The sequence below is a fragment of the Triplophysa dalaica genome, chromosome 5, assembly GCF_015846415.1.
Source record: "Triplophysa dalaica isolate WHDGS20190420 chromosome 5, ASM1584641v1, whole genome shotgun sequence".
NCBI classification, from domain to species: domain Eukaryota; kingdom Metazoa; phylum Chordata; class Actinopteri; order Cypriniformes; family Nemacheilidae; genus Triplophysa; species Triplophysa dalaica.
The window spans coordinates 18,875,877-18,895,666 of NC_079546.1; the positions used below are offsets into that span (position 1 = coordinate 18,875,877).

The following is a 19,790-nucleotide window of genomic DNA, read 5'->3' on the forward strand; positions in this document are numbered from 1 at the left end:
ATATCACCATCGGTTGTTCCCTCTCTGAGTCACATTATCAACTCGTCTCTCATCACTAGTACATTTCCAGCAGTCTTCAAAGAAGCCTGTATCACCCCACTACTGATGTAACCCACTCTTAATCCTGCACTAAAAGATAACTACAGACCGGTATCGCTCCTCCCCTTTATTGCTTAAACTCTTGAGCGTGTTGTATGTAAACGGCTCTCCTCCTTTCTCACACAGAACAGCTTGCTGGACAGCAACCAGTCAGGTTTCAAGAGCAGACATTCCAGAGCTGCTCTCTGTCATTGAAGCCCTGACTCTGGCAAGAGCTGCATCGAACTCATCTGTACTCATCCTACTGGATCCATCTGCTGCCTTTGACACAGTTAACCACTACATCCTCCTGTCGACCCTCAAGGCTATGGGTTTCTCCGGAATGGTGCTTCCATGGTTCAGGTCTAACCTTTCAGGTAGGTCATTTAAAGTATCCTGAAGAGATGCCTCAGGGCTCAGTGCTTGGGCCGTTTCTCTTTTCTGTATACATTCTGTATACTTGGGTTTGCAATTCGGAAACATGGCTTTTCCTATCACTGCTATGCGGATGATACACAACTCCACCTGTCATTTCAGCCTGACGATTGTTTCGACTGTCCGACTGATTCAGCATGCCTGAGTGACATTTCGCTCTGAATGAAGGACCATCCCCTGCAGCTGAACCTTGCAAAAACAAAACTTCATTCACTTATGCAGACTTATATACCCGCCGGACCCTTATGCTCTGCAAACGAACGACGTATTGTGGTGCTATCCCAAAAAGGTAAAATATCGCTCCCACGAACCTTCTCTGGATCGGTTCCACATTTGTGGAATGATCTGCCTTCTGACAAGATAAGCAGATTCTGTGGCCATCTTTAAGAATGGCTGAAGACACATCTCTTTCGTCGGCAACGGACCGATTCTGATTTCTATAACTTTTCTAGAATATCAAAAAAAAACTGCATGCTTACTTAAGATTATATAAACTAAACTTGGTTCTGCACACTGTAATAGACTTTGTGAGACCCTCCATCTTCTATGTGGTTCCTTGTTCCACAAGTACAACACTACTTCTGCACGTAAACATAGATGAAATTCCCTCGTACTTGTTTTTGGTGTAGAAACGCTTCAGACATGGGAAATTTGTTCTGCTTTTTTTCCGCTTTCTCTTGGGTGTATTGTACTTTGGCGCATTGTGTAACTTTGGCCTGTTGTCAGTATGAAAAGCAGCACATGCTACTTTACCCTGAGGTTTACTGAAACCTGGTTGTAACCTACCGTTGTCTTACTTTATCATTACGAAGACCCTTCATCTTTTATGTGCTTCATCGTTCCACAAGTGCAAAACTACTCCTGCACATAAACATAGATGAAACTCACTTGTGCTTGCCTTACAACTCAAACGCTTTGGGAAACAGGTTCAAACAGTGGGGCGGTAACAAAAATGCTGGGATGCCTTCAAAAAGTGTGCAGTTCCAATGAGAGGACTTGAACTCGGATCGCTGGATTCAGAGTCCAGAGTGCTAACCATTACACCATGAAACCCAATGCGAGGCTGTTTTCGACATGCCAGATTCCGAAGAAAAGAGCGCACGGTCTTGTGAATGCAAGAGCTCCACTATAACTAGAGCAAAGCATTGGACAGAGGGACGCATGCCGAAACCCGGGATCGAACCAGGGACCTTTAGATCTTCAGTCTAACGCTCTCCCAACTGAGCTATTTCGGCCACGTTTGCAGATTTCTTGACTTGCGAATCGTAGTCCGCGGACGACCCCTGGCGCTGAAGCCCTGAATTATGGAACAGAATGCCAGAGAAAAGCCTTTGGCCAGTACGGGGATCGAACCCGCAACCTTGACGTTATTAGCACCACGCTCTAGCCAACTGAGCTAACAGGCCATGGGTCTCCTGCTTTCATGATCTGGATTGCCATAGTGCCACCTTGAGTGTCCGCACAATACGATTAACGCTTAAAGGAGGGCTCGTCCGGGATTTGAATCCGGGACCTCTCGCACCCAAAGCGAGAATCATGCCCCTAGACCAACGAGCCGAGCGGTGTGCAGCGATTGTGATTTCAAGGCGCTTTGGAAAAGCATTTTCCCCGTGTGCCCCGTTTCATTGAGCCAAAGCAATGCGCGTCTTTTTCCGATAATGCGCGGGAATTTGCTCAAATGATAGAGCGCTCGCTTGGCATTCGAGAGGTAGAGGGAATGACGGCCTTATTCTCCATATTAGAGGCTTTTGGAGCTTCCTTCGTGCGACTTAGCCCTCCCTATGCTACCTGTCGAGGCTCACCTTTGCAGAAAAAGGTCTTCCTGTTGAATACTGTTCATATATTCAGTCACAAAAAGCCTTCAGTGCCCCTTGTCTCTCCTCGCTATGGCACCTGGACACAAATGACAAGAATCTCCCATATGGTGTGCGCATTGCTTTTACCCAGAGCAACGTAATGCAGGACATTTCACGATCAGAGACAATCAAGTTGTCACTTAAGATTCCACAAGTTTTTTTTTGCTGTGTAACTTTCATTTTCAATAAACCAGTGTGGATACGTGAGGTGGTTCGTTTCCTTGCCCTTTTCTTGTAGTTTCTTGAAAAGGGTTATCCTCCATTACTGTTGGGCAATTGACAAAATAAGGCTAAGGATGAAAAATCTCTCTCCCCAAATCTTCTCTTTATAGTACGTGTGTGTGTGCAATCACATTAACGTTTCAGAAATGGACAATTTGTTATATTTATTTTCCGCTTTGCCTTGGTTGTATTGACCTTTGGCTCATTGTGTACCGTTGGCCTGTTGTCAGTGTGAAAGCAGCAAATGCTACTTTAACTCGAGGTTTAATGAAACCTAGTTGTTATCCTACCATTGTCTTACGTTGTCATTACAAAGATCCTCCACCTTCTATGTGGTTCCTCGTTCCACAAGTACAACACTTTTCCAGCACGTAAACAGATGAAATTCACTTGTGTTTGCCTGACAGCTTAAACGTTTTAGTACAAAGGTCAAAGATCGGGGCGGTAACAATCCCTGGCATGAGCCCCTCGAAAAGGTGTAGACTTTCAATGAGAGGTCTCACCGAGATTTGAACTTGGATCGCTGGATTCAGAGTCCAGAGTACTAACCATTACACCATGAAACCCAATGTGAAGCTGTTTTCGACATGCCAGATTCCGAAGAAAAGAGCGCACGGTCTTGTGAATGCAAGAGCTCCACTATAACTAGAGCAAAGCATTGGACAGAGGGACGCATGCCGAAACCCGGGATCGAACCAGGGACCTTTAGATCTTCAGTCTAACGCTCTCCCAACTGAGCTATTTCGGCCACGTTTGCAGATTTCTTGACTTGCGAATCGTAGTCCGCGGACGACCCCTGGCGCTGAAGCCCTGAATTATGGAACAGAATGCCAGAGAAGAGCCTTTGGCCAGTACGGGGATCGAACCCGCGACCTTGGCGTTATTAGCACCACGCTCTAGCCAACTGAGCTAACAGGCCATGAGTCTCCTGCTTTCATGATCTGGATTGCCATAGTGCCACCTTGAGTGTCCTCACAATACGATGAACGCTTAAAGCAGGGCTCGTCCGGGATTTGAACCCGGGACCTCTCGCACCCAAAGTGAGAATCATGTCCCTAGACCAACGAGCCGAGCGGTGTGCAGCGATTATGATTTCAAGGCGCTTTGGAAAAGCATTTTCCCGTGTGCCCCGTTTCATTGAGCCAAGGCAATGCGCGTCTTTTTCCGATAATGCGCGGGAATTTGCTCAAATGATAGAGCGCTCGCTTGGCATTCGAGAGGTAGAGGGAATGACGGCCTTATTCTCCATATTAGAGGCTTTTGGAGCTTCCTTCGTGCGACTTAGCCCTCCCTATGCTACCTGTCGAGGCTCACCTTTGCAGAAAAAGGTCTTCGTGTTGAATACTGTTCATATATTCAGTCACAAAAAGCCTTCAGTGCCCCTTGTCTCTCCTCGCTATGGCATCTGGACACAAATGACAAGAATCTCCCATATGGTGTGCGCATTGCTTTTACCCAGAGCAACGTAATGCAGGACATTTCACGATCAGAGACAATCAAGTTGTCACTTAAGATTCCACAAGTTTTTTTTTGCTGTGTAACTTTCATTTTCAATAAACCAGTGTGGATACGTGAGGTGATTCGTTTCCTTGCCCTTTTCTTGTAGTTTCTTGAAAAGGGTTATCCTCCATTACTGTTGGTCAATTGACAAAATAAGGCTAAGCATGAAAAATCTCTCTCCCCAAATCTTCTCTTTATAGTACGTGTGTGTGTGCAATCACATTAACGTTTCAGAAATGGGCAATTTGTTATATTTATTTTCCGCTTTGCCTTGGTTGTATTGACCTTTGGCTCATTGTGTACCGTTGGCCTGTTGTCAGTGTGAAAGCAGCAAATGCTACTTTAACTCGAGGTTTAATGAAACCTAGTTGTTATCCTACCATTGTCTTACGTTGTCATTACAAAGATCCTCCACCTTCTATGTGGTTCCTCGTTCCACAAGTACAACACATTTCCTGCACGTAAACAGATGAAATTCACTTGTGTTTGCCTGACAGCTTAAACGTTTTAGTACAAAGGTCAAAGATCGGGGCGGTAACAATCCCTGGCATGAGCCCCTCGAAAAGGTGTAGACTTTCAATGAGAGGTCTCACCGAGATTTGAACTCGGATCGCTGGATTCAGAGTCCAGAGTACTAACCATTACACCATGAAACCCAATGTGAAGCTGTTTTCGACATGCCAGATTCCGAAGAAAAGAGCGCACGGTCTTGTGAATGCAAGAGCTCCACTATAACTAGAGCAAAGCATTGGACAGAGGGACGCATGCTGAAACCCGGGATTGAACCAGGGACCTTTAGATCTTCAGTCTAACGCTCTCCCAACTGAGCTATTGCAGCCACGTTTGCAGATTTCTTGACTTGCGAATCGTAGTCCGCGGACGACCCCTGGCGCTGAAGCCCTGAATTATGGAACAGAATGCCATAGAAAAGCCTTTGGCCAGTACGGGGATCGAACCCGCGACCTTGGCGTTATTAGCACCACGCTCTAGCCAACTGAGCTAACAGGCCATGGGTCTCCTGCTTTCATGATCTGGATTGCAATAGTGCCACCTTGAGTGTCCTCACAATACGATGAACGCTTAAAGCAGGGCTCGTCCGGGATTTGAACCCGGGACCTATCGCACCCAAAGCGAGAATCATGGCCCTAGACCAACGAGCCGAGCGGTGTGCAGCGATTATGATTTCAAGGCGCTTTGGAAAAGCATTTTCCCCGTGTGCCCCGTTTCATTGAGCCAAGGCAATGCGCGTCTTTTTCCGATAATGCACGGGAATTTGCTCAAATGATAGAGCGCTCGCTTGGCATTCGAGAGGTAGAGGGAATGACGGCCTTATTCTCCATATTAGAGGCTTTTGGAGCTTCCTTCGTGTGACTTAGCCCTCCCTATGCTACCTGTCGAGGCTCACCTTTGCAGAAAAAGGTCTTCGTGTTGAATACTGTTCATATATTCAGTCAAAAAAAGCCTTCAGTGCCCCTTGTCTCTCCTCGCTATGGCACCTGGACACAAATGACAAGAATCTCCCATATGGTGTGCGCATTGCTTTTACCCAGAGCAACGTAATGCAGGACATTTCACGATCAGAGACAATCAAGTTCTCACTTAAGATTCCACAAGTTTTTTTTTGCTGTGTAACTTTCATTTTCAATAAACCAGTGTGGATATGTGAGGTGGTTCGTTTCCTTGCCCTTTTCTTGTAGTTTCTTGAAAAGGGTTATCCTCCATTACTGTTGGGCAATTGTCAAAATAAGGCTAAGCATGAAAAATCTCTCTCCCCAAATCTTCTCTTTATAGTACGTGTGTGTGTGTGCAATCACATTAACGTTTCAGAAATGGGCAATTTGTTATATTTATTTTCCGCTTTGCCTTGGTTGTATTGACCTTTGGCTCATTGTGTACCGTTGGCCTGTTGTCAGTGTGAAAGCAGCAAATGCTACTTTAACTCGAGGTTTAATGAAACCTAGTTGTTATCCTACCATTGTCTTACGTTGTCATTACAAAGATCCTCCACCTTCTATGTGGTTCCTCGTTCCACAAGTACAACACTTTTCCTGCACGTAAACAGATGAAATTCACTTGTGTTTGCCTGACAGCTTAAACGTTTTAGTACAAAGGTCAAAGATCGGGGCGGTAACAATCCCTGGCATGAGCCCCTCGAAAAGGTGTAGACTTTCAACGAGAGGTCTCACCGAGATTTGAACTCAGATTGCTGGATTCAGAGTCCAGAGTGCTAACCATTACACCATGAAACCCAATGTGAAGCTGTTTTCGACATGCCAGATTCTGAAGAAAAGAGCGCACGGTCTTGTGAATGCAAGAGCTCCACTATAACTAGAGCAAAGCATTGGACAGAGGGACGCATGCCGAAACCCGGGATCGAACCAGGGACCTTTAGATCTTCAGTGTAACGCTCTCCCAACTGAGCTATTTCGGCCAGGTTTGCAGACTTTCTTGACTTGCGAATTGTAGTCCGCGGACGACGACTGGCAGATAGACATTTAAAAAGTGGTTACTGTTGGTGGTGAGCCACTCTCTGATTTGGTTTGTTCTGTGGAAGCGTACATCGTCCCAAATGATCACATAAATGTGATGTGCGGGCCCAGGATGGTGTTGTTGGCGGTCCAGGAGGATGTCTTTTAGCTCCTCTAGGAAGCTGAGGAGACGTTGGGTGTTGTAAGACCCAAGAACAGCAAGCCAATGGACAAGCCCCTCCAAACCCATGGCCGCAGAAAGAGTTATATTACCCCCCTGTTGGTCAGGAACCTCAGTTATGGCTCTTTGGCCAATGATGTTACGGCCTCTTTGCCTTCGTTCCTGCAGGTTGAAGCCAGCCTCATCCAGGAAGAGGTACTCATGAGGTCTGGCCATCGCGTCCAACTGTAATATCCTCTGTGAAAATGTGATAGTGCACAGGTGTTCACAACAACAGTCAATCAGGTAGCACAGTATTTTCCAGAAGTAATGTAGGCCACTGAGTAACACAGTATGTCCACTAACTGCACTGTGAACATGGATGTATACTTGCACATACTCGTAACGTAGGTCTTTGTGTCGAGCAGAGTTGCGTTCAAAGGGAACCCTATAGACCTGTTTCATCCGCTACTTTTGGCACCGGAGAACTCAGTCTATTGTGGCCAAGCTGACATCATCAATGCTCTCAAAGTTGATATTATCGGCAATGACTTTGTCTTTGTTCTCTCGGAGTCTGATGAGGTTGTTCTCACGAACCATATCCACAATGAGGGTTTCTTGTGTCGCTGTAAATATGGCAATCCTCCCACCTCTATATGGCATTCTTTCAACTCTAAAGAAAGAAACATGTGTTGTCAATTGACATGTTTTACAATACAGTAACAACTGATTTGAAACCAATAGACTACTTTCACAGGCTTGTAAAATTGTATTGTGACAAAGAAAGCAATAGAGTACAATACCTGTTGTGTTGTCTGAATGCCCTGATAATGGTGGCCACGGTGTACCTTGCTCTCCCTCCTGGACCTGCTCCTCTTCTTCCATGGCCAGCTCCTCTTCTTCCATGGCCAGCTCCTCTTCGTGTTGTTCCTGTTGACTCAGGAAGCAGAATATAACACAAGGTAAATACTGTTTGCTCACTTGAATTTGGATTGTGCAAAGGAGTTAAAATGTAGAAGGTGCCAAGAAAGGCTGATATACGAGATAAGTGACTATTTGTTTGACCTCCTACACAGCTGACTCGTCAGAGCCTCACCGTGAAACAGCAGCTTTTTCATTTGAAAATAACCAACTGAGAAAATGGCAATTCCCATACCGGGAGTTGAACCCGGGCCGCCTGGGTGAAAACCAGGAATCCTAACCACTAGACCATATGGGACGCCTTAGCTGTCTTCTTCCGACCTGGAGCCGACGTGCACTTCAACTGTTTCCCAGCACAGAGGAAGCGAAATAACAATCACACATTTGAAGTGCATCGCAGAAGATTTTCTACCTATCTGAGCAGGTGCTGACAATAAACTTGCAACAAACGTGGTGAAACCAAGAGTCCCAAAACAGCTAGGAGACAACGATGTGCAGAAGCAATCCGACAGAGGCAGATTCTTAAACGCTCTGGTTCTTGGCACAATAACGAAGGCCTGCTGTGAGCAGAGCCGTCCAAAATTACATTAAACTCACGGTGGTTTCATTCTGCGGAAATCTTTCGTAAAAGGCACTCGGCCAAAAATGGGGCAAAATGGACTGCTATGGTGGGGGAAAAGAAAAAAAAAAAGAAAGAAGAAGGGGGAAAAGAAAAATTTAGCAAAAAATGAAGTAAAATTATAGTATATTTAATATTATAAGTACAAAAGGTAAAAAAACGTATTCAATTTTATTAACAAAATACCTAAGTGCCCATTTAGATCCAAGTAATTGTAATGTTCAATTTTTTTTTTTTTTTATCGATCTATTGCACTATAACTTCAATAACTGCATTAACTCAAATACTGCACCATACCTTTAATAACCGCATTAACTTTCTATTGCACTGCAACTTTAATAGCTAATGTCTATAATTAATGCACACCTAAGTCACTTGCACTACTGTATAGTCTAAATTGTTATCTGTTCATAACCACCTGTACACTAATGTTCACAGTATATAGCCTTCTGTTTATATTGTCATAGAACATTCCTTCTGTAAAGTATCTTCATAATAGTTTCATAATAGTATTTTTATGCCCATTGTATAGTATTTTCCTAATATTGTATTCTGTATTTATTCACACTGTATATCCTGCACTTGCTAATTGCACTTCTGGTTAGACCTAAACTACATTTCGTTACACTGTACTTGTATATGTGGAATGACAATAAAGTTGAATCTAATCTAATCTAATCTAATCTAATATACACTTCCAAAATCCTTATATATATGAGATACATTAGATGTAATAGTAAACATTTATTAAATACAATATTAAATATTAACAATAATTATACAATAACTAGAATACAATAAGAAATAGAGAGAGCTATCCTTCAAATTCTGTTAACCTAATACACTACTTAAAATTTACTGTAACTAGATTTAAGACAAGTTTCTTAAAAAAATAAAATAATGTGGTGTTGGTATGGTAATGTTTGTTTGTTGCCTACAAAGAGTCTTTCCACTCTGTAATGCTCTGGCCCATTGCTGGACAGTACCATTTTTCTCTAAGCTGAGTATGACCAGTAAGTTTGCTTTTTTACTTTCCACAGATTTTGCATTGATAGTGGTAGTCGTCTTTTGTTTGCCTTTTCTTTGGTGGCTCCCCTCTTGCCACACGCTGTTCATCCTCAAGTGCTGCCTTGTGGAGCCTCCATGCACGTTGTCGGTTTTCAGGTGGTGGCAGAGCTAATGGCTGTTGACCAGGGGGAAGGGAAGACCAACCATGAGGTGGGGGTGGAGCCGATGATGGATACCCGGGTGGAAGGGAAGACCACCCATGAGGTGGGGGTGGAGCTGATGATGGATACCCAGGTACAACGGAAGACCAACCATGAGGTGGGGGTGGAGCTGATGATGGATACCCGGGTACAACGGAAGACCAACCATGAGGTGGGGGTGGAGCTGATGACGGATACCCGGGTGAAAAAGACCAATCAGAACACTCAGACCAGGTATTCCACCCAGGAAAGTCCTGTGCCTCAGGACAGAAGAAATTATTCTGTGCAGCAGGAGAATAGTCTGTGTCATATGGAGATGTGTCTCCTAGCCCAGTGCCTGTGAGTGCATTTGAAGACACTGCAGTTCCACTTCGTGCATATTTACGTTGACGAATGACTGCCTCACCCTCCCGATTCTCAGGCTCCTTGAACTCAATGGGAACATGTCCATGTTCAACAGGTCCAGATGGGAGCTCCCTTGGCTTTGGCAGTGGCTCCTTCGCTATACCAATTTGCTGGGGAAGCTCCACTCCTTGCAGTAAGGTGTCCCGATCAGTTCGTTTCTGTCGGTCAAGAAGCCTTTTAAAAAAAAAAAAAACATCTTCAGTTCAAGAGTTATATAAACACTGTGAATTAAACCATTCTAAACAAATGCAAACTAATAGTTAATTTAGAAGTTGTTATAAGGAATATGCTACTAAAGTGAAATTAGGAAGGCAATAACCAACTCACCAAGATGACACTGTAGTGTTGTTGATTGTAACTAGCACCAGGTTGGTCTTGTCGAGCAGCTCTCGGCAGTCTTCAAGCAGCTGCTTGATGTGACAATACATCATCACAATTGCCTGTGTAATTGGAAAGGTTTTGCCCTTATTGTCTTTAGGTCTGTTTCTGGCTTCCCTGAATTCCTTCAAAAGCTTGAGTGCGATGCATTCTGAAATCCTGTTGATATCAGGTCTCTGAGCTGCCTGGCCATGGGTCATGAATAGTCTGTGGATAAAACAATGCATTTAATGCATTTTGTATGTTATTCTATGGTTCATTGGAGCTTTATAAACATACAGACTAATTAGGAATTTTTATTTTATGCAAATGAAAAGTGAGGGATAATTTATGATGGCACACACTGTAAAAATGTCCTTTAACACAGGTGCACCACAATTTAACTCACCTCTCAGCTGCTTGCTGACCAGGGGCTGAGCCACTACGCTTTCGGGAAGCTCTCCAAGGACCTGGCAAGATCCTTTTCTTGCACTTAAGGGAATACTTGGAAGGGGACTGATCAATGGCATGCAGACACGAATACAACCGCAAGATCTCTGCTATCTCGTTGGTTGACAAAGCAGTGATAGTCCGGTTGAGGCTAATAAGGTACCCTGCCAGGTTATCCACCGCCTCCCATCCAGGGACACCCCTTGAATCACATCTAAGGTCCTAACAAAGAAAACAACAACAAAAAAAACGAAATCCTGGATTACAGTTCTTTGATAAACTGTTCTTCACAAATTACAAGCATAAGCATCACGTATTAGAGTCTTTACCGGAGATGATGTGCTGGGCCCAGCGCAGGACATGTCTTCAATGTCAGGACTGTCAGAGCCACCAGTTGGAACAGGGGTTTCCTAGATCATTTTTGAACATTTGTAAGTATACCAATTAAACATTGTAGAGCATTACTTAAATTGAATGTATAAATTATAAAACAACTCATGTATTGCTCATATAAGCTAACATTCCTATGCAATTTCAATTTAATTCAAGAAAATGTATATTACCAGAGAAGAGGTCAATAAATCATCATGACTGCTGGAACTGCCAATAGTGCGTGTGTTTAAACTGATGTCTGCTGCATCACATATTGTGACATCCAGACACTCATCCTCCTGAACTTCAACCTGCATCTCTGGCAGAGTGATTTCACCAGGCTCCAGTGGAGAAAGTAGGTCTCCTCTACCAGATTGTGCCAACAAGTTCTCCACTGCTATACGCTCAACTGCCAAAAAGAGGCATCATATTGTAAAAAGAGGAATATATCTGGTCTTGAGCCTGCACTGGACTGCGGGGCGGTGCTGAAGCCTGCACTGGGCTGCGGGGCGGGTCTGGAGCCTGAACTGGGCTGCGGGGCGGTACTGAAGCCTGCACTGGACTGCAGGGCGGTGCTGAAGCCTGCACTGGGCTGCGGGGCTGGTCTGGAGCCTGCACTGGGCTGCGGGGCGGTACTGAAGCCTGCACTGGACTGCGGGGCGGTGCTGAAGCCTGCACTGGGCTGTGGGGCTTGACTGAAACCTGCACTGAAGCCTGCACTGGGCTGCGGGGCTGGTCTGGAGCCTGCACTGGGCTGTGGGGCTTGACTGAAACCTGCACTGAAGCTTGCACTGGGCTGGGGAGATTGACTGGAGGCTTCACTGCTCTGTGGGGCTGCCTGCGTCACTAAAACTGTCTGCTCAGCTGACTGTTAAAAAAAGTGTAAACATCTACATCCTTGCTATCACTTTGTAAATCAATTTACATTCTTGCTGGATAAAATAATTCATCTCTTAAATATCAAATAAATAAATAAAATGGATAAAACAAATGCAGAATTGATGAACATAAGAAAAGGGATAGTATAACAATATTGTCATAATATACTTAATTTAGAGTTGTTCATAATCTGTATTAGTCTGTGTGTCCAAATATCTTTCTCTGTTTTCAACCAATCAAATAAGTTTATACAGGTTTGGAATAACTACAGAGTTAGTAAATCATGAGAGAATTTAAATTTTGGGGTAAATTATCCCAAGGCTTCACAGCTCAAAAAATGAACATTTCACCCTAGTGTTGGCGAGTTTTTCACATTTATCATCACATACCTTATCATCACATTCCTTTTCATCATATACCTTATCATTACATACCTTATGAAAACCACATTTGCAGGGGATTCTTTTGCCAAAGATATCATATGCATGGGTATGTTTGTGTAATGGGCAGTTATTAATTTTTTCCAACACATTTTTCCACTTCTTCGCCCCTGGCTTCTTGCCTGTGGTAAAGTGGTATTTCCCCTGGGCATACTTTACCATGATGTCATGCCAGTACGAGTCAGGTTTACCGGTCTTAGTCATGTCTAGATATATAAAACAAAAGGGTAAACATCATAAAACTTTAGTTTAAACTCAATTTAAAATATTCGCCAAAGCCTTTAATATACATATTAGTGTTAACAAGTGCAATTGGATTTAACCAAAAATTGGCTAAACGCATTGGCATTCTGAATATGGACATTCATCATCACCATCACATTATTACAGTTGTTGTAACTTAATGTACATATACCTAAGGGATTTTGCTATTGCAAAATGAATGGCCATGGCGATTTCTAATTTCTAAGTGTTAAACCACAAATTACAATTTAAGCGGTTTAGATGAAACCGTAGTGTCAAACTAAGCAACGTTACAATCAGATTCTCTTTCAAGTCATAATGGACTCTCCTGCACGCTATCCGAAGACTTTAAAATGATTAAAATGTTTATGTGATTTAAAATAATCCCAACTGTCTCGCATCGCGCTGGGATGGACATCACAAATGATAATGTTTCGGCCAATGTTCGTTTTGCCCCATTTCTACCAATCAGAAGAGAGCGTTCGGATTGTTACAACTTGTGTTAGGAATTATTTTGCAAGTGTTAGGATTTAAGAAGAATGTGTTAGGACTTGTTAGGACTTATTTAGAATGTGTTAGGACTTGTTAGGATTTATTTAGAATGTGTTAGGAATTGTAACGAATCGTTAGGAATGGGTTTGCTGTCCGATCGCTTGAGGGTACGGCCACGACTACAACAGGTTCCAGGCCCTCTGGGTTTCTGTCGTGCTGCTGCAGAGTACGATGTTAAAAAGGGAAAGGCAGGACTTCAATAACCCGGATTCGAACCGGGGTTGCTGCGACAACAATGCAGAGTACTAACCACTATGCGATCACGGCTAGCTAACATGCCTCCGGCAAAGTGACTGAGTGACTAGATCTGCAAGGAGAAGATTGGCAGCTTTTGCTGAGGTCTCACGGAATTCCTTGAGCATGTGCTCGATGAAATCCCTGCTCAAAGCCAATGTGTAGACTCCAACGCACGAGCAAACTGTTTATTTAATTATTATCAACAGAGGGAGGGCCCAGAAGAGCTCACAAGGTAAAGGTGACTAACAATGTGGAAACACATCACCCGAACATGGACTTGAACCCTGGACCCTCAGATTAAAAGTCTGATGCTCTACCGACTGAGCTATCCGGGCTCTTGAGTTGCAGCGACGTGTTGAGTACAACAGGTGATTGCAGGTTCTTCCCTCATCAAACACACCGTAACCAGCTAATGTGGCTCTGGAGGTAAGAGAAAAACACGACTCACAACGATCCAAGCGGAGCAAAGACCCACTGGCAGCGGTGGGATTTGAACCCACGCCTCCAAAGAGACTGGAGCCTAAATCCAGCGCCTTAGACCGCTCGGCCACGCTACCTCAAAAAGGCACGTTGTGCCGCCGGTTTCCACCATTGTGTTTTACAGTAGGACCGCTGTGACATTTCGCAGACAGTCAAGACCTTACAGTGTCCTGTCGGCTTACGGTTCAGTGCACCTTTCTGATGCAGGGGTGTGCAGTCCTATATCTGGAGGCGATGCCATCTGTTGATTGCAGTTCATCAAGTACACTTGAACCGGGTAACGGGCTCTGGGAGCTGAAAGTCAGACGTGTTTTAAACACTGCCCTGAAAGCTCATCTTTGGTCTTTTATCTGCCCGTGCTTTCCTTAAAGGTCCCTGCAAAGAAAATATTTATAAAATCACATTAGAGGCTATAAAGTATGTACACATTGTTTTACATTAAATGTTTACTACGTTGTTGTATACCTAATTGCATCGACAACCCATCGAGCACTCCTGTACCGGTCAATTATGGTTATATCAACAACACGTGCCATCTGTTGCAGAGGTGCTCTTAAACATTTGTAAAATCATAAAAAAAGGCTATAAAGTATGTACACATTGATTTACATTAAGTGTTTACTACATTGTTATTTACCTAATTGCATCGAAAACCCATCGAGCACTCCTGTACCGGTCAATTTGTGTTATATCAACAACAAGTGCCATCTGTTGCAGAGTCGCTCTTAACGAAAAACGTGGTAGTCTATGAAGGCTTGACCTTCATCTCTCTCTCAAGCAGCCGTAGTCGGCAGGGTTTGAACCTGCGCGGGGAGACCCCAACGGATTTCAAGTCCATCGCCTTAACCGCTCGGCCACGACTACAACAGGTTCCAGGCCCTCTGGGTTTCGGTCGTGCTGCTGCAGAGGACGATGTCAAAAAGGGAAAGGCAGGACTTCAATAAGGACTGCCGTAAGGACTGGCGTAACCCGGATTCGAACCGGGGTTGCTGCGACCACAACGCAGAGTACTAACCACTATACGATCACGGCTGGCCAACATGCCTCCGGCAAAGTGACTGAGTGACTACATCTGCAGGGAGAAGATTGGCAGCTTTTGCTGAGGTCTCAAGGAATTCCTTGAGCATGTGCTCGATGAGATCACAGCTCAAAGCCAATGTGTAGACTCCAACGCACGAGCAAGCAGTTTATTTAATTTTTATCAACAGAGGGAGGGCCCAGAAGAGCTCACAAGGTAAAGGTGACTAACAATGTGGAAACACATCGCCCGAACAGGGACTTGAACCCTGGACCCTAAGATTAAAAGTCTGATGCTCTACCGACTGAGCTATCCGGGCTCTTGAGTTGCAGCGACGTGTTGAGTACAACAGTTGATTGCAGGTTCATCCCTCATCAAGAACAACCTAACCAGCTAATGTGGCTCTGGAGGTAAGAGAAAAACTAGACTCTCAACGATCCAAGCGGAGCAAAGACCCACTGGCAGCGGTGGGATTTGAACCCACGCCTCCAAAGAGACAGGACCCTAAATCCACCGCCTTAGACCGCTCGGCCACGCTACCTCAAAAAGGCACGTTGTGCCGCCGGTTTCCACCATTGTGTTTTACAGTAGGACCGCTGTGACATTTCGCAGACAGTCAAGACCTTACAGGGTTCTGTCGGCTTAGGGTTCAGTGCACCTTTCTGATGCAGGGGTGTTCAGTCCTATATCTGGAGGCGATGCCATCTGTTGATTGCAGTTCATCAAGTACACTTGAACCGGGTAACGGGCTCTGGGAGCTGAAAGTCAGACGTGTTTTAAACACTGCCCTGAAAGCTCATCTTTGGTCTTTTATCTGCCCGTGCTTTCCTTAAAGGTCCCTGCAAAGAAAACATTTATAAAATCACATTAGAGGCTATAAAGTATGTACACATTGTTTTACATTAAATGTTTACTACGTTGTTGTATACATAATTGCATCGACAACCCATCGAGCACTCCTGTACCGGTCAATTATGGTTATATCAACAACACGTGCCATCTGTAGCAGAGGTGCTCTTAAACATTTGTAAAATCATATAAAAGGCTATAAAGTATGTACACATTGATTTACATTAAGTGTTTACTACATTGTTATTTACCTAATTGTAGCAAAAACCCATCGAGCACTCCTGTACCGGTCAATTTGTGTTATATCAACCAAACGTGCCATCTGTTGCAGAGTCGCTCTTAACGAAAAACGTGGTAGTCTATGAAGGCTTGACCTTCATCTCTCTCTCAAGCAGCCATAGTCGGCAGGGTTTGAACCTGCGCGGGGAGACCCCAACGGATTTCAAGTCCATCGCCTTAACCGCTCGGCAAAGACTACAACAGGTTCCAGGCCCTCTGGGTTTCGGTCGTGCTGCTGCAGAGGACGATGTCAAAAAGGGAAAGGCAGGACTTCAATAAGGACTGCCGTAAGGACTGGCGTAACCCGGATTCGAACCGGGGTTGCTGCGACCACAACGCAGAGTACTAACTACTATACGATCACGGCTGGCCAACATGCCTCCGGCAAAGTGACTGAGTGACTAAATCTGCAGGGAGAAGATTGGCAGCTTTTGCTGAGGTCTCAAGGAATTCCTTGAGCATGTGCTCGATGAAATCCCTGCTCAAAGCCAATGTGTAGACTCCAACGCACGAGCAAACAGTTTATTTAATTTTTATCAACAGAGGGAGGGCCCAGAAGATCTCACAAGGTAAAGGTGACTAACAATGTGGAAACACATCGCCCGAACAGGGACTTGAACCCTGGACCCTAAGATTAAAAGTCTGATGCTCTACCCACTGAGCTATCCGGGCTCTTGACTTGCAGCGACGTGTTGAGTACAACAGGTGATTGCAGGTTCATCCCTCATCAAACACAACCTAACCAGCTAATGTGGCTCTGGAGGTAAGAGAAAAACTAGACTCACAACGATCCGAGCGGAGCAAAGACCCACTGGCAGCGGTGGGATTTGAACCCACGCCTCCAAAGAGACTGGAGCCTAAATCCAGCGCCTTAGACCGCTCGGCCACGCTACCTCATAAAGGCACGTTGTGCCGCCGGTTTCCACCATTGTGTTTTACAGTAGGACCACTGTGACATTTCGCAGACAGTCAAGACCTTACAGGGTTCTGTCGGCTTAGGGTTCAGTGCACCTTTCTGATGCAGGGGTGTTCAGTCCTATATCTGGAGGCGATGCCATCTGTTGATTGCAGTTCATCAAGTACACTTGAACCGGGTAACGGGCTCTGGGAGCTGAAAGTCAGACGTGTTTTAAACACTGCCCTGAAAGCTCATCTTTGGTCTTTTATCTGCCCGTGCTTTCCTTAAAGGTCCCTGCAAAGAAAACATTTATAAAATCACATTAGAGGCTATAAAGTATGTACACATTGTTTTACATTAAATGTTTACTACGTTGTTGTATACCTAATTGCATCGACAACCCATCGAGCACTCCTGTACCGGTCAATTATGGTTATATCAACAACACGTGCCATCTGTTGCAGAGGTGCTCTTAAACATTTGTAAAATCATATAAAAGGCTATAAAGTATGTACACATTGATTTACATTAAGTGTTTACTACATTGTTATTTACCTAATTGCAGCAAAAACCCATCGAGCACTCCTGTACCGGTCAATTTGTGTTATATCAACAACACGTGCCATCTGTTGCAGAGTCGCTCTTAACGAAAAACGTGGTAGTCTATGAAGGCTTGACCTTCATCTCAATCCCAAGCAGCCGTAGTCCTTGTAAAAAAGTAAAGGTAAAGGTGACTAACAATGTGGAAACACATCGCCCGAACAGGGACTTGAACCCTGGACCCTCAGATTAAAAGTCTGATGCTCTACCGACTGAGCTATCCGGGCTCTTGAGTTGCAGCGACGTGTTGAGTACAACAGTTGATTGCAGGTTCATCCCTCATCAAGAACAACCTAACCAGCTAATGTGGCTCTGGAGGTAAGAGAAAAACTAGACTCACAACGATTCAAGCGGAGCAAAGACCCACTGGCAGCGGTGGGATTTGAACCCACGCCTCCAAAGAGACAGGACCCTAAATCCAGCGCCTTAGACCGCTCGGCCACGCTACATCAAAAAGGCACGTTGTGCCGCCGGTTTCCACCATTGTGTTTTACAGTAGGACCGCTGTGACATTTCGCAGACAGTCAAGACCTTACAGGGTTCTGTCGGCTTAGGGTTCAGTGCACCTTTCTGATGCAGGGGTGTTCAGTCCTATATCTGGAGGCGATGCCATCTGTTGATTGCAGTTCATCAAGTACACTTGAACCGGGTAACGGGCTCTGGGAGCTGAAAGTCAGACGTGTTTTAAACACTGCCCTGAAAGCTCATCTTTGGTCTTTTATCTGCCCGTGCTTTCCTTAAAGGTCCCTGCAAAGAAAACATTTATAAAATCACATTAGAGGCTATAAAGTATGTACACATTGATTTACATTAAGTGTTTACTACATTGTTATTTACCTAATTGCAGCAAAAACCCATCGAGCACTCCTGTACCGGTCAATTTGTGTTATATCAACAACACGTGCCATCTGTTGCAGAGTCGCTCTTAACGAAAAACGTGGTAGTCTATGAAGGCTTGACCTTCATCTCAATCTCAAGCAGCCGTAGTCGGCAGGGTTTCAACCTGCGCGGGGAGACCCCAACGGATGTCAAGTCCATCGCCTTAACCGCTCGGCCACTACTACAACAGGTTCCAGGCCCTCTGGGTTTCGGTCGTGCTGCTGCAGAGGACGATGTCAAAAAGGGAAAGGCAGGACTTCAATAAGGACTGCCGTAACCCGGATTCGAACCGGGGTTGCTGCGACCACAACGCAGAGTACTAACCACTATACGATCACGGCTGGCCAACATGCCTCCGGCAAAGTGACTGAGTGACTACATCTGCAGGGAGAAGATTGTCAGCTTTTGCTGTGGTCTCACGGAATTCCTTGAGCATGTGCTCGATGAAATCCCTGCTCAAAGTCAATGTGTAGACTCCAACGCACGAGCAAACAGTTTATTTAATTTTAATCAACAGAGGGAGGGCCCAGAAGATCTCACAAGGTAAAGGTGACTAACAATGTGGAAACACATCGCCCGAACAGGGACTTGAACCCTGGACCCTCAGATTAAAAGTCTGATGCTCTACCCACTGAGCTATCCGGGCTCTTGACTTGCAGCGACGTGTTGAGTACAACAGTTGATTGCAGGTTCATCCCTCATCAAACACACCCTAACCAGCTAATGTGGCTCTGGAGGTAAGAGAAGAACTAGACTCACAACGATCCGAGCGGAGCAAAGACCCACTGGCAGCGGTGGGATTTGAACCCACGCCTCCAAAGAGACTGGAGCCTAAATCCAGCGCCTTAGACCGCTCGGCCACGCTACCTCACAAAGGCACGTTGTGCCGCCGGTTTCCACCATTGTGTTTTACAGTAGGACCACTGTGACATTTCGCAGACAGTCAAGACCTTACAGGGTTCTGTCGGCTTAGGGTTCAGTGCACCTTTCTGATGCAGGGGTGTTCAGTCCTATATCTGGAGGCGATGCCATCTGTTGATTGCAGTTCATCAAGTACACTTGAACCGGGTAACGGGCTCTGGGAGCTGAAAGTCAGACGTGTTTTAAACACTGCCCTGAAAGCTCATCTTTGGTCTTTTATCTGCCCGTGCTTTCCTTAAAGGTCCCTGCAAAGAAAACATTTATAAAATCACATTAGAGGCTATAAAGTATGTACACATTGTTTTACATTAAATGTTTACTACGTTGTTGTATACCTAATTGCATCGACAACCCATCGAGCACTCCTGTATCGGTCAATTATGGTTATATCAACAACACGTGCCATCTCTTGCAGAGGTGCTCTTAAACATTTGTAAAATCATATAAAAGGCTATAAAGTATGT

At 44.8% G+C, this 19,790-nt stretch overlaps 1 protein-coding gene and 24 non-coding genes across 25 annotated transcripts; all 25 read right to left on the reverse strand.

The window, feature by feature from the left end:
• Positions 1–1,675: 1,675 nt before the first annotated feature.
• trnaf-gaa (transfer RNA phenylalanine (anticodon GAA)) lies at positions 1,676–1,748 on the reverse strand. The gene has a single exon. It is a non-coding gene; the product is annotated as a tRNA-Phe (tRNA).
• A 97-nt stretch (positions 1,749–1,845) lies between these two features.
• Positions 1,846–1,919, reverse strand: trnai-aau (transfer RNA isoleucine (anticodon AAU)). Its single transcript has one exon. It is a non-coding gene; the product is annotated as a tRNA-Ile (tRNA).
• A 79-nt stretch (positions 1,920–1,998) lies between these two features.
• trnap-ugg (transfer RNA proline (anticodon UGG)) lies at positions 1,999–2,070 on the reverse strand. Its single transcript has one exon. It is a non-coding gene; the product is annotated as a tRNA-Pro (tRNA).
• Positions 2,071–3,085: 1,015 nt separating this feature from the next.
• Positions 3,086–3,157, reverse strand: trnaq-cug (transfer RNA glutamine (anticodon CUG)). The gene has a single exon. It is a non-coding gene; the product is annotated as a tRNA-Gln (tRNA).
• Positions 3,158–3,266: 109 nt separating this feature from the next.
• trnaf-gaa (transfer RNA phenylalanine (anticodon GAA)) lies at positions 3,267–3,339 on the reverse strand. The gene has a single exon. It is a non-coding gene; the product is annotated as a tRNA-Phe (tRNA).
• Positions 3,340–3,436: 97 nt separating this feature from the next.
• Positions 3,437–3,510, reverse strand: trnai-aau (transfer RNA isoleucine (anticodon AAU)). The gene has a single exon. It is a non-coding gene; the product is annotated as a tRNA-Ile (tRNA).
• Positions 3,511–4,675: 1,165 nt separating this feature from the next.
• Positions 4,676–4,747, reverse strand: trnaq-cug (transfer RNA glutamine (anticodon CUG)). Its single transcript has one exon. It is a non-coding gene; the product is annotated as a tRNA-Gln (tRNA).
• A 109-nt stretch (positions 4,748–4,856) lies between these two features.
• trnaf-gaa (transfer RNA phenylalanine (anticodon GAA)) lies at positions 4,857–4,929 on the reverse strand. Its single transcript has one exon. It is a non-coding gene; the product is annotated as a tRNA-Phe (tRNA).
• Positions 4,930–5,026: 97 nt separating this feature from the next.
• Positions 5,027–5,100, reverse strand: trnai-aau (transfer RNA isoleucine (anticodon AAU)). The gene has a single exon. It is a non-coding gene; the product is annotated as a tRNA-Ile (tRNA).
• Positions 5,101–6,268: 1,168 nt separating this feature from the next.
• trnaq-cug (transfer RNA glutamine (anticodon CUG)) lies at positions 6,269–6,340 on the reverse strand. Its single transcript has one exon. It is a non-coding gene; the product is annotated as a tRNA-Gln (tRNA).
• A 109-nt stretch (positions 6,341–6,449) lies between these two features.
• trnaf-gaa (transfer RNA phenylalanine (anticodon GAA)) lies at positions 6,450–6,522 on the reverse strand. The gene has a single exon. It is a non-coding gene; the product is annotated as a tRNA-Phe (tRNA).
• Positions 6,523–7,208: 686 nt separating this feature from the next.
• Positions 7,209–12,629, reverse strand: LOC130420406 (uncharacterized). The gene is made up of 7 exons (XM_056747690.1): positions 11,243–12,629; positions 11,009–11,089; positions 10,639–10,901; positions 10,200–10,457; positions 9,291–10,046; positions 7,568–7,656; positions 7,209–7,345 (listed from the first exon to the last, which is right to left on the reverse strand). Exons 1-7 carry the CDS (start codon positions 11,366–11,368, stop codon positions 7,209–7,211), a joined length of 1,710 nt encoding a protein of 569 aa, XP_056603668.1. The 5' UTR covers positions 11,369–12,629.
• Positions 7,867–7,938, reverse strand: trnae-uuc (transfer RNA glutamic acid (anticodon UUC)). The gene has a single exon. It is a non-coding gene; the product is annotated as a tRNA-Glu (tRNA).
• A 1,035-nt stretch (positions 12,630–13,664) lies between the features above and the next one.
• On the reverse strand, positions 13,665–13,737 carry trnak-uuu (transfer RNA lysine (anticodon UUU)). Its single transcript has one exon. It is a non-coding gene; the product is annotated as a tRNA-Lys (tRNA).
• Positions 13,738–13,877: 140 nt separating this feature from the next.
• trnal-uag (transfer RNA leucine (anticodon UAG)) lies at positions 13,878–13,959 on the reverse strand. The gene has a single exon. It is a non-coding gene; the product is annotated as a tRNA-Leu (tRNA).
• A 705-nt stretch (positions 13,960–14,664) lies between these two features.
• Positions 14,665–14,746, reverse strand: trnas-uga (transfer RNA serine (anticodon UGA)). Its single transcript has one exon. It is a non-coding gene; the product is annotated as a tRNA-Ser (tRNA).
• A 400-nt stretch (positions 14,747–15,146) lies between these two features.
• trnak-uuu (transfer RNA lysine (anticodon UUU)) lies at positions 15,147–15,219 on the reverse strand. Its single transcript has one exon. It is a non-coding gene; the product is annotated as a tRNA-Lys (tRNA).
• Positions 15,220–16,145: 926 nt separating this feature from the next.
• Positions 16,146–16,227, reverse strand: trnas-uga (transfer RNA serine (anticodon UGA)). Its single transcript has one exon. It is a non-coding gene; the product is annotated as a tRNA-Ser (tRNA).
• A 400-nt stretch (positions 16,228–16,627) lies between these two features.
• On the reverse strand, positions 16,628–16,700 carry trnak-uuu (transfer RNA lysine (anticodon UUU)). The gene has a single exon. It is a non-coding gene; the product is annotated as a tRNA-Lys (tRNA).
• Positions 16,701–16,840: 140 nt separating this feature from the next.
• trnal-uag (transfer RNA leucine (anticodon UAG)) lies at positions 16,841–16,922 on the reverse strand. Its single transcript has one exon. It is a non-coding gene; the product is annotated as a tRNA-Leu (tRNA).
• A 758-nt stretch (positions 16,923–17,680) lies between these two features.
• Positions 17,681–17,753, reverse strand: trnak-uuu (transfer RNA lysine (anticodon UUU)). Its single transcript has one exon. It is a non-coding gene; the product is annotated as a tRNA-Lys (tRNA).
• Positions 17,754–18,508: 755 nt separating this feature from the next.
• On the reverse strand, positions 18,509–18,590 carry trnas-uga (transfer RNA serine (anticodon UGA)). The gene has a single exon. It is a non-coding gene; the product is annotated as a tRNA-Ser (tRNA).
• An 84-nt stretch (positions 18,591–18,674) lies between these two features.
• trnah-gug (transfer RNA histidin (anticodon GUG)) lies at positions 18,675–18,746 on the reverse strand. The gene has a single exon. It is a non-coding gene; the product is annotated as a tRNA-His (tRNA).
• Positions 18,747–18,978: 232 nt separating this feature from the next.
• On the reverse strand, positions 18,979–19,051 carry trnak-uuu (transfer RNA lysine (anticodon UUU)). The gene has a single exon. It is a non-coding gene; the product is annotated as a tRNA-Lys (tRNA).
• Positions 19,052–19,191: 140 nt separating this feature from the next.
• On the reverse strand, positions 19,192–19,273 carry trnal-uag (transfer RNA leucine (anticodon UAG)). Its single transcript has one exon. It is a non-coding gene; the product is annotated as a tRNA-Leu (tRNA).
• Positions 19,274–19,790: the final 517 nt, after the last annotated feature.

What these genes read in the sequence shown, in the direction of transcription:
- LOC130420406 (XM_056747690.1), bottom strand. Translation starts at nt 11,368, where the DNA reads ATGCAGGTTGAAGTTCAGGAGGATGAGTGTCTGGATGTCACAATATGT. An exon ending in GGTCAGCAAGCAGCTGAGAG is followed by an intron (nt 10,458 to 10,638) that starts GTGAGTTAAATT and finishes TTTTATCCACAG; the next exon opens with ACTATTCATGACCCATGGCC. An exon ending in GGTCCAGGAGGGAGAGCAAG is followed by an intron (nt 7,346 to 7,567) that starts GTACACCGTGGC and finishes CCATATTTACAG; the next exon opens with CGACACAAGAAACCCTCATT.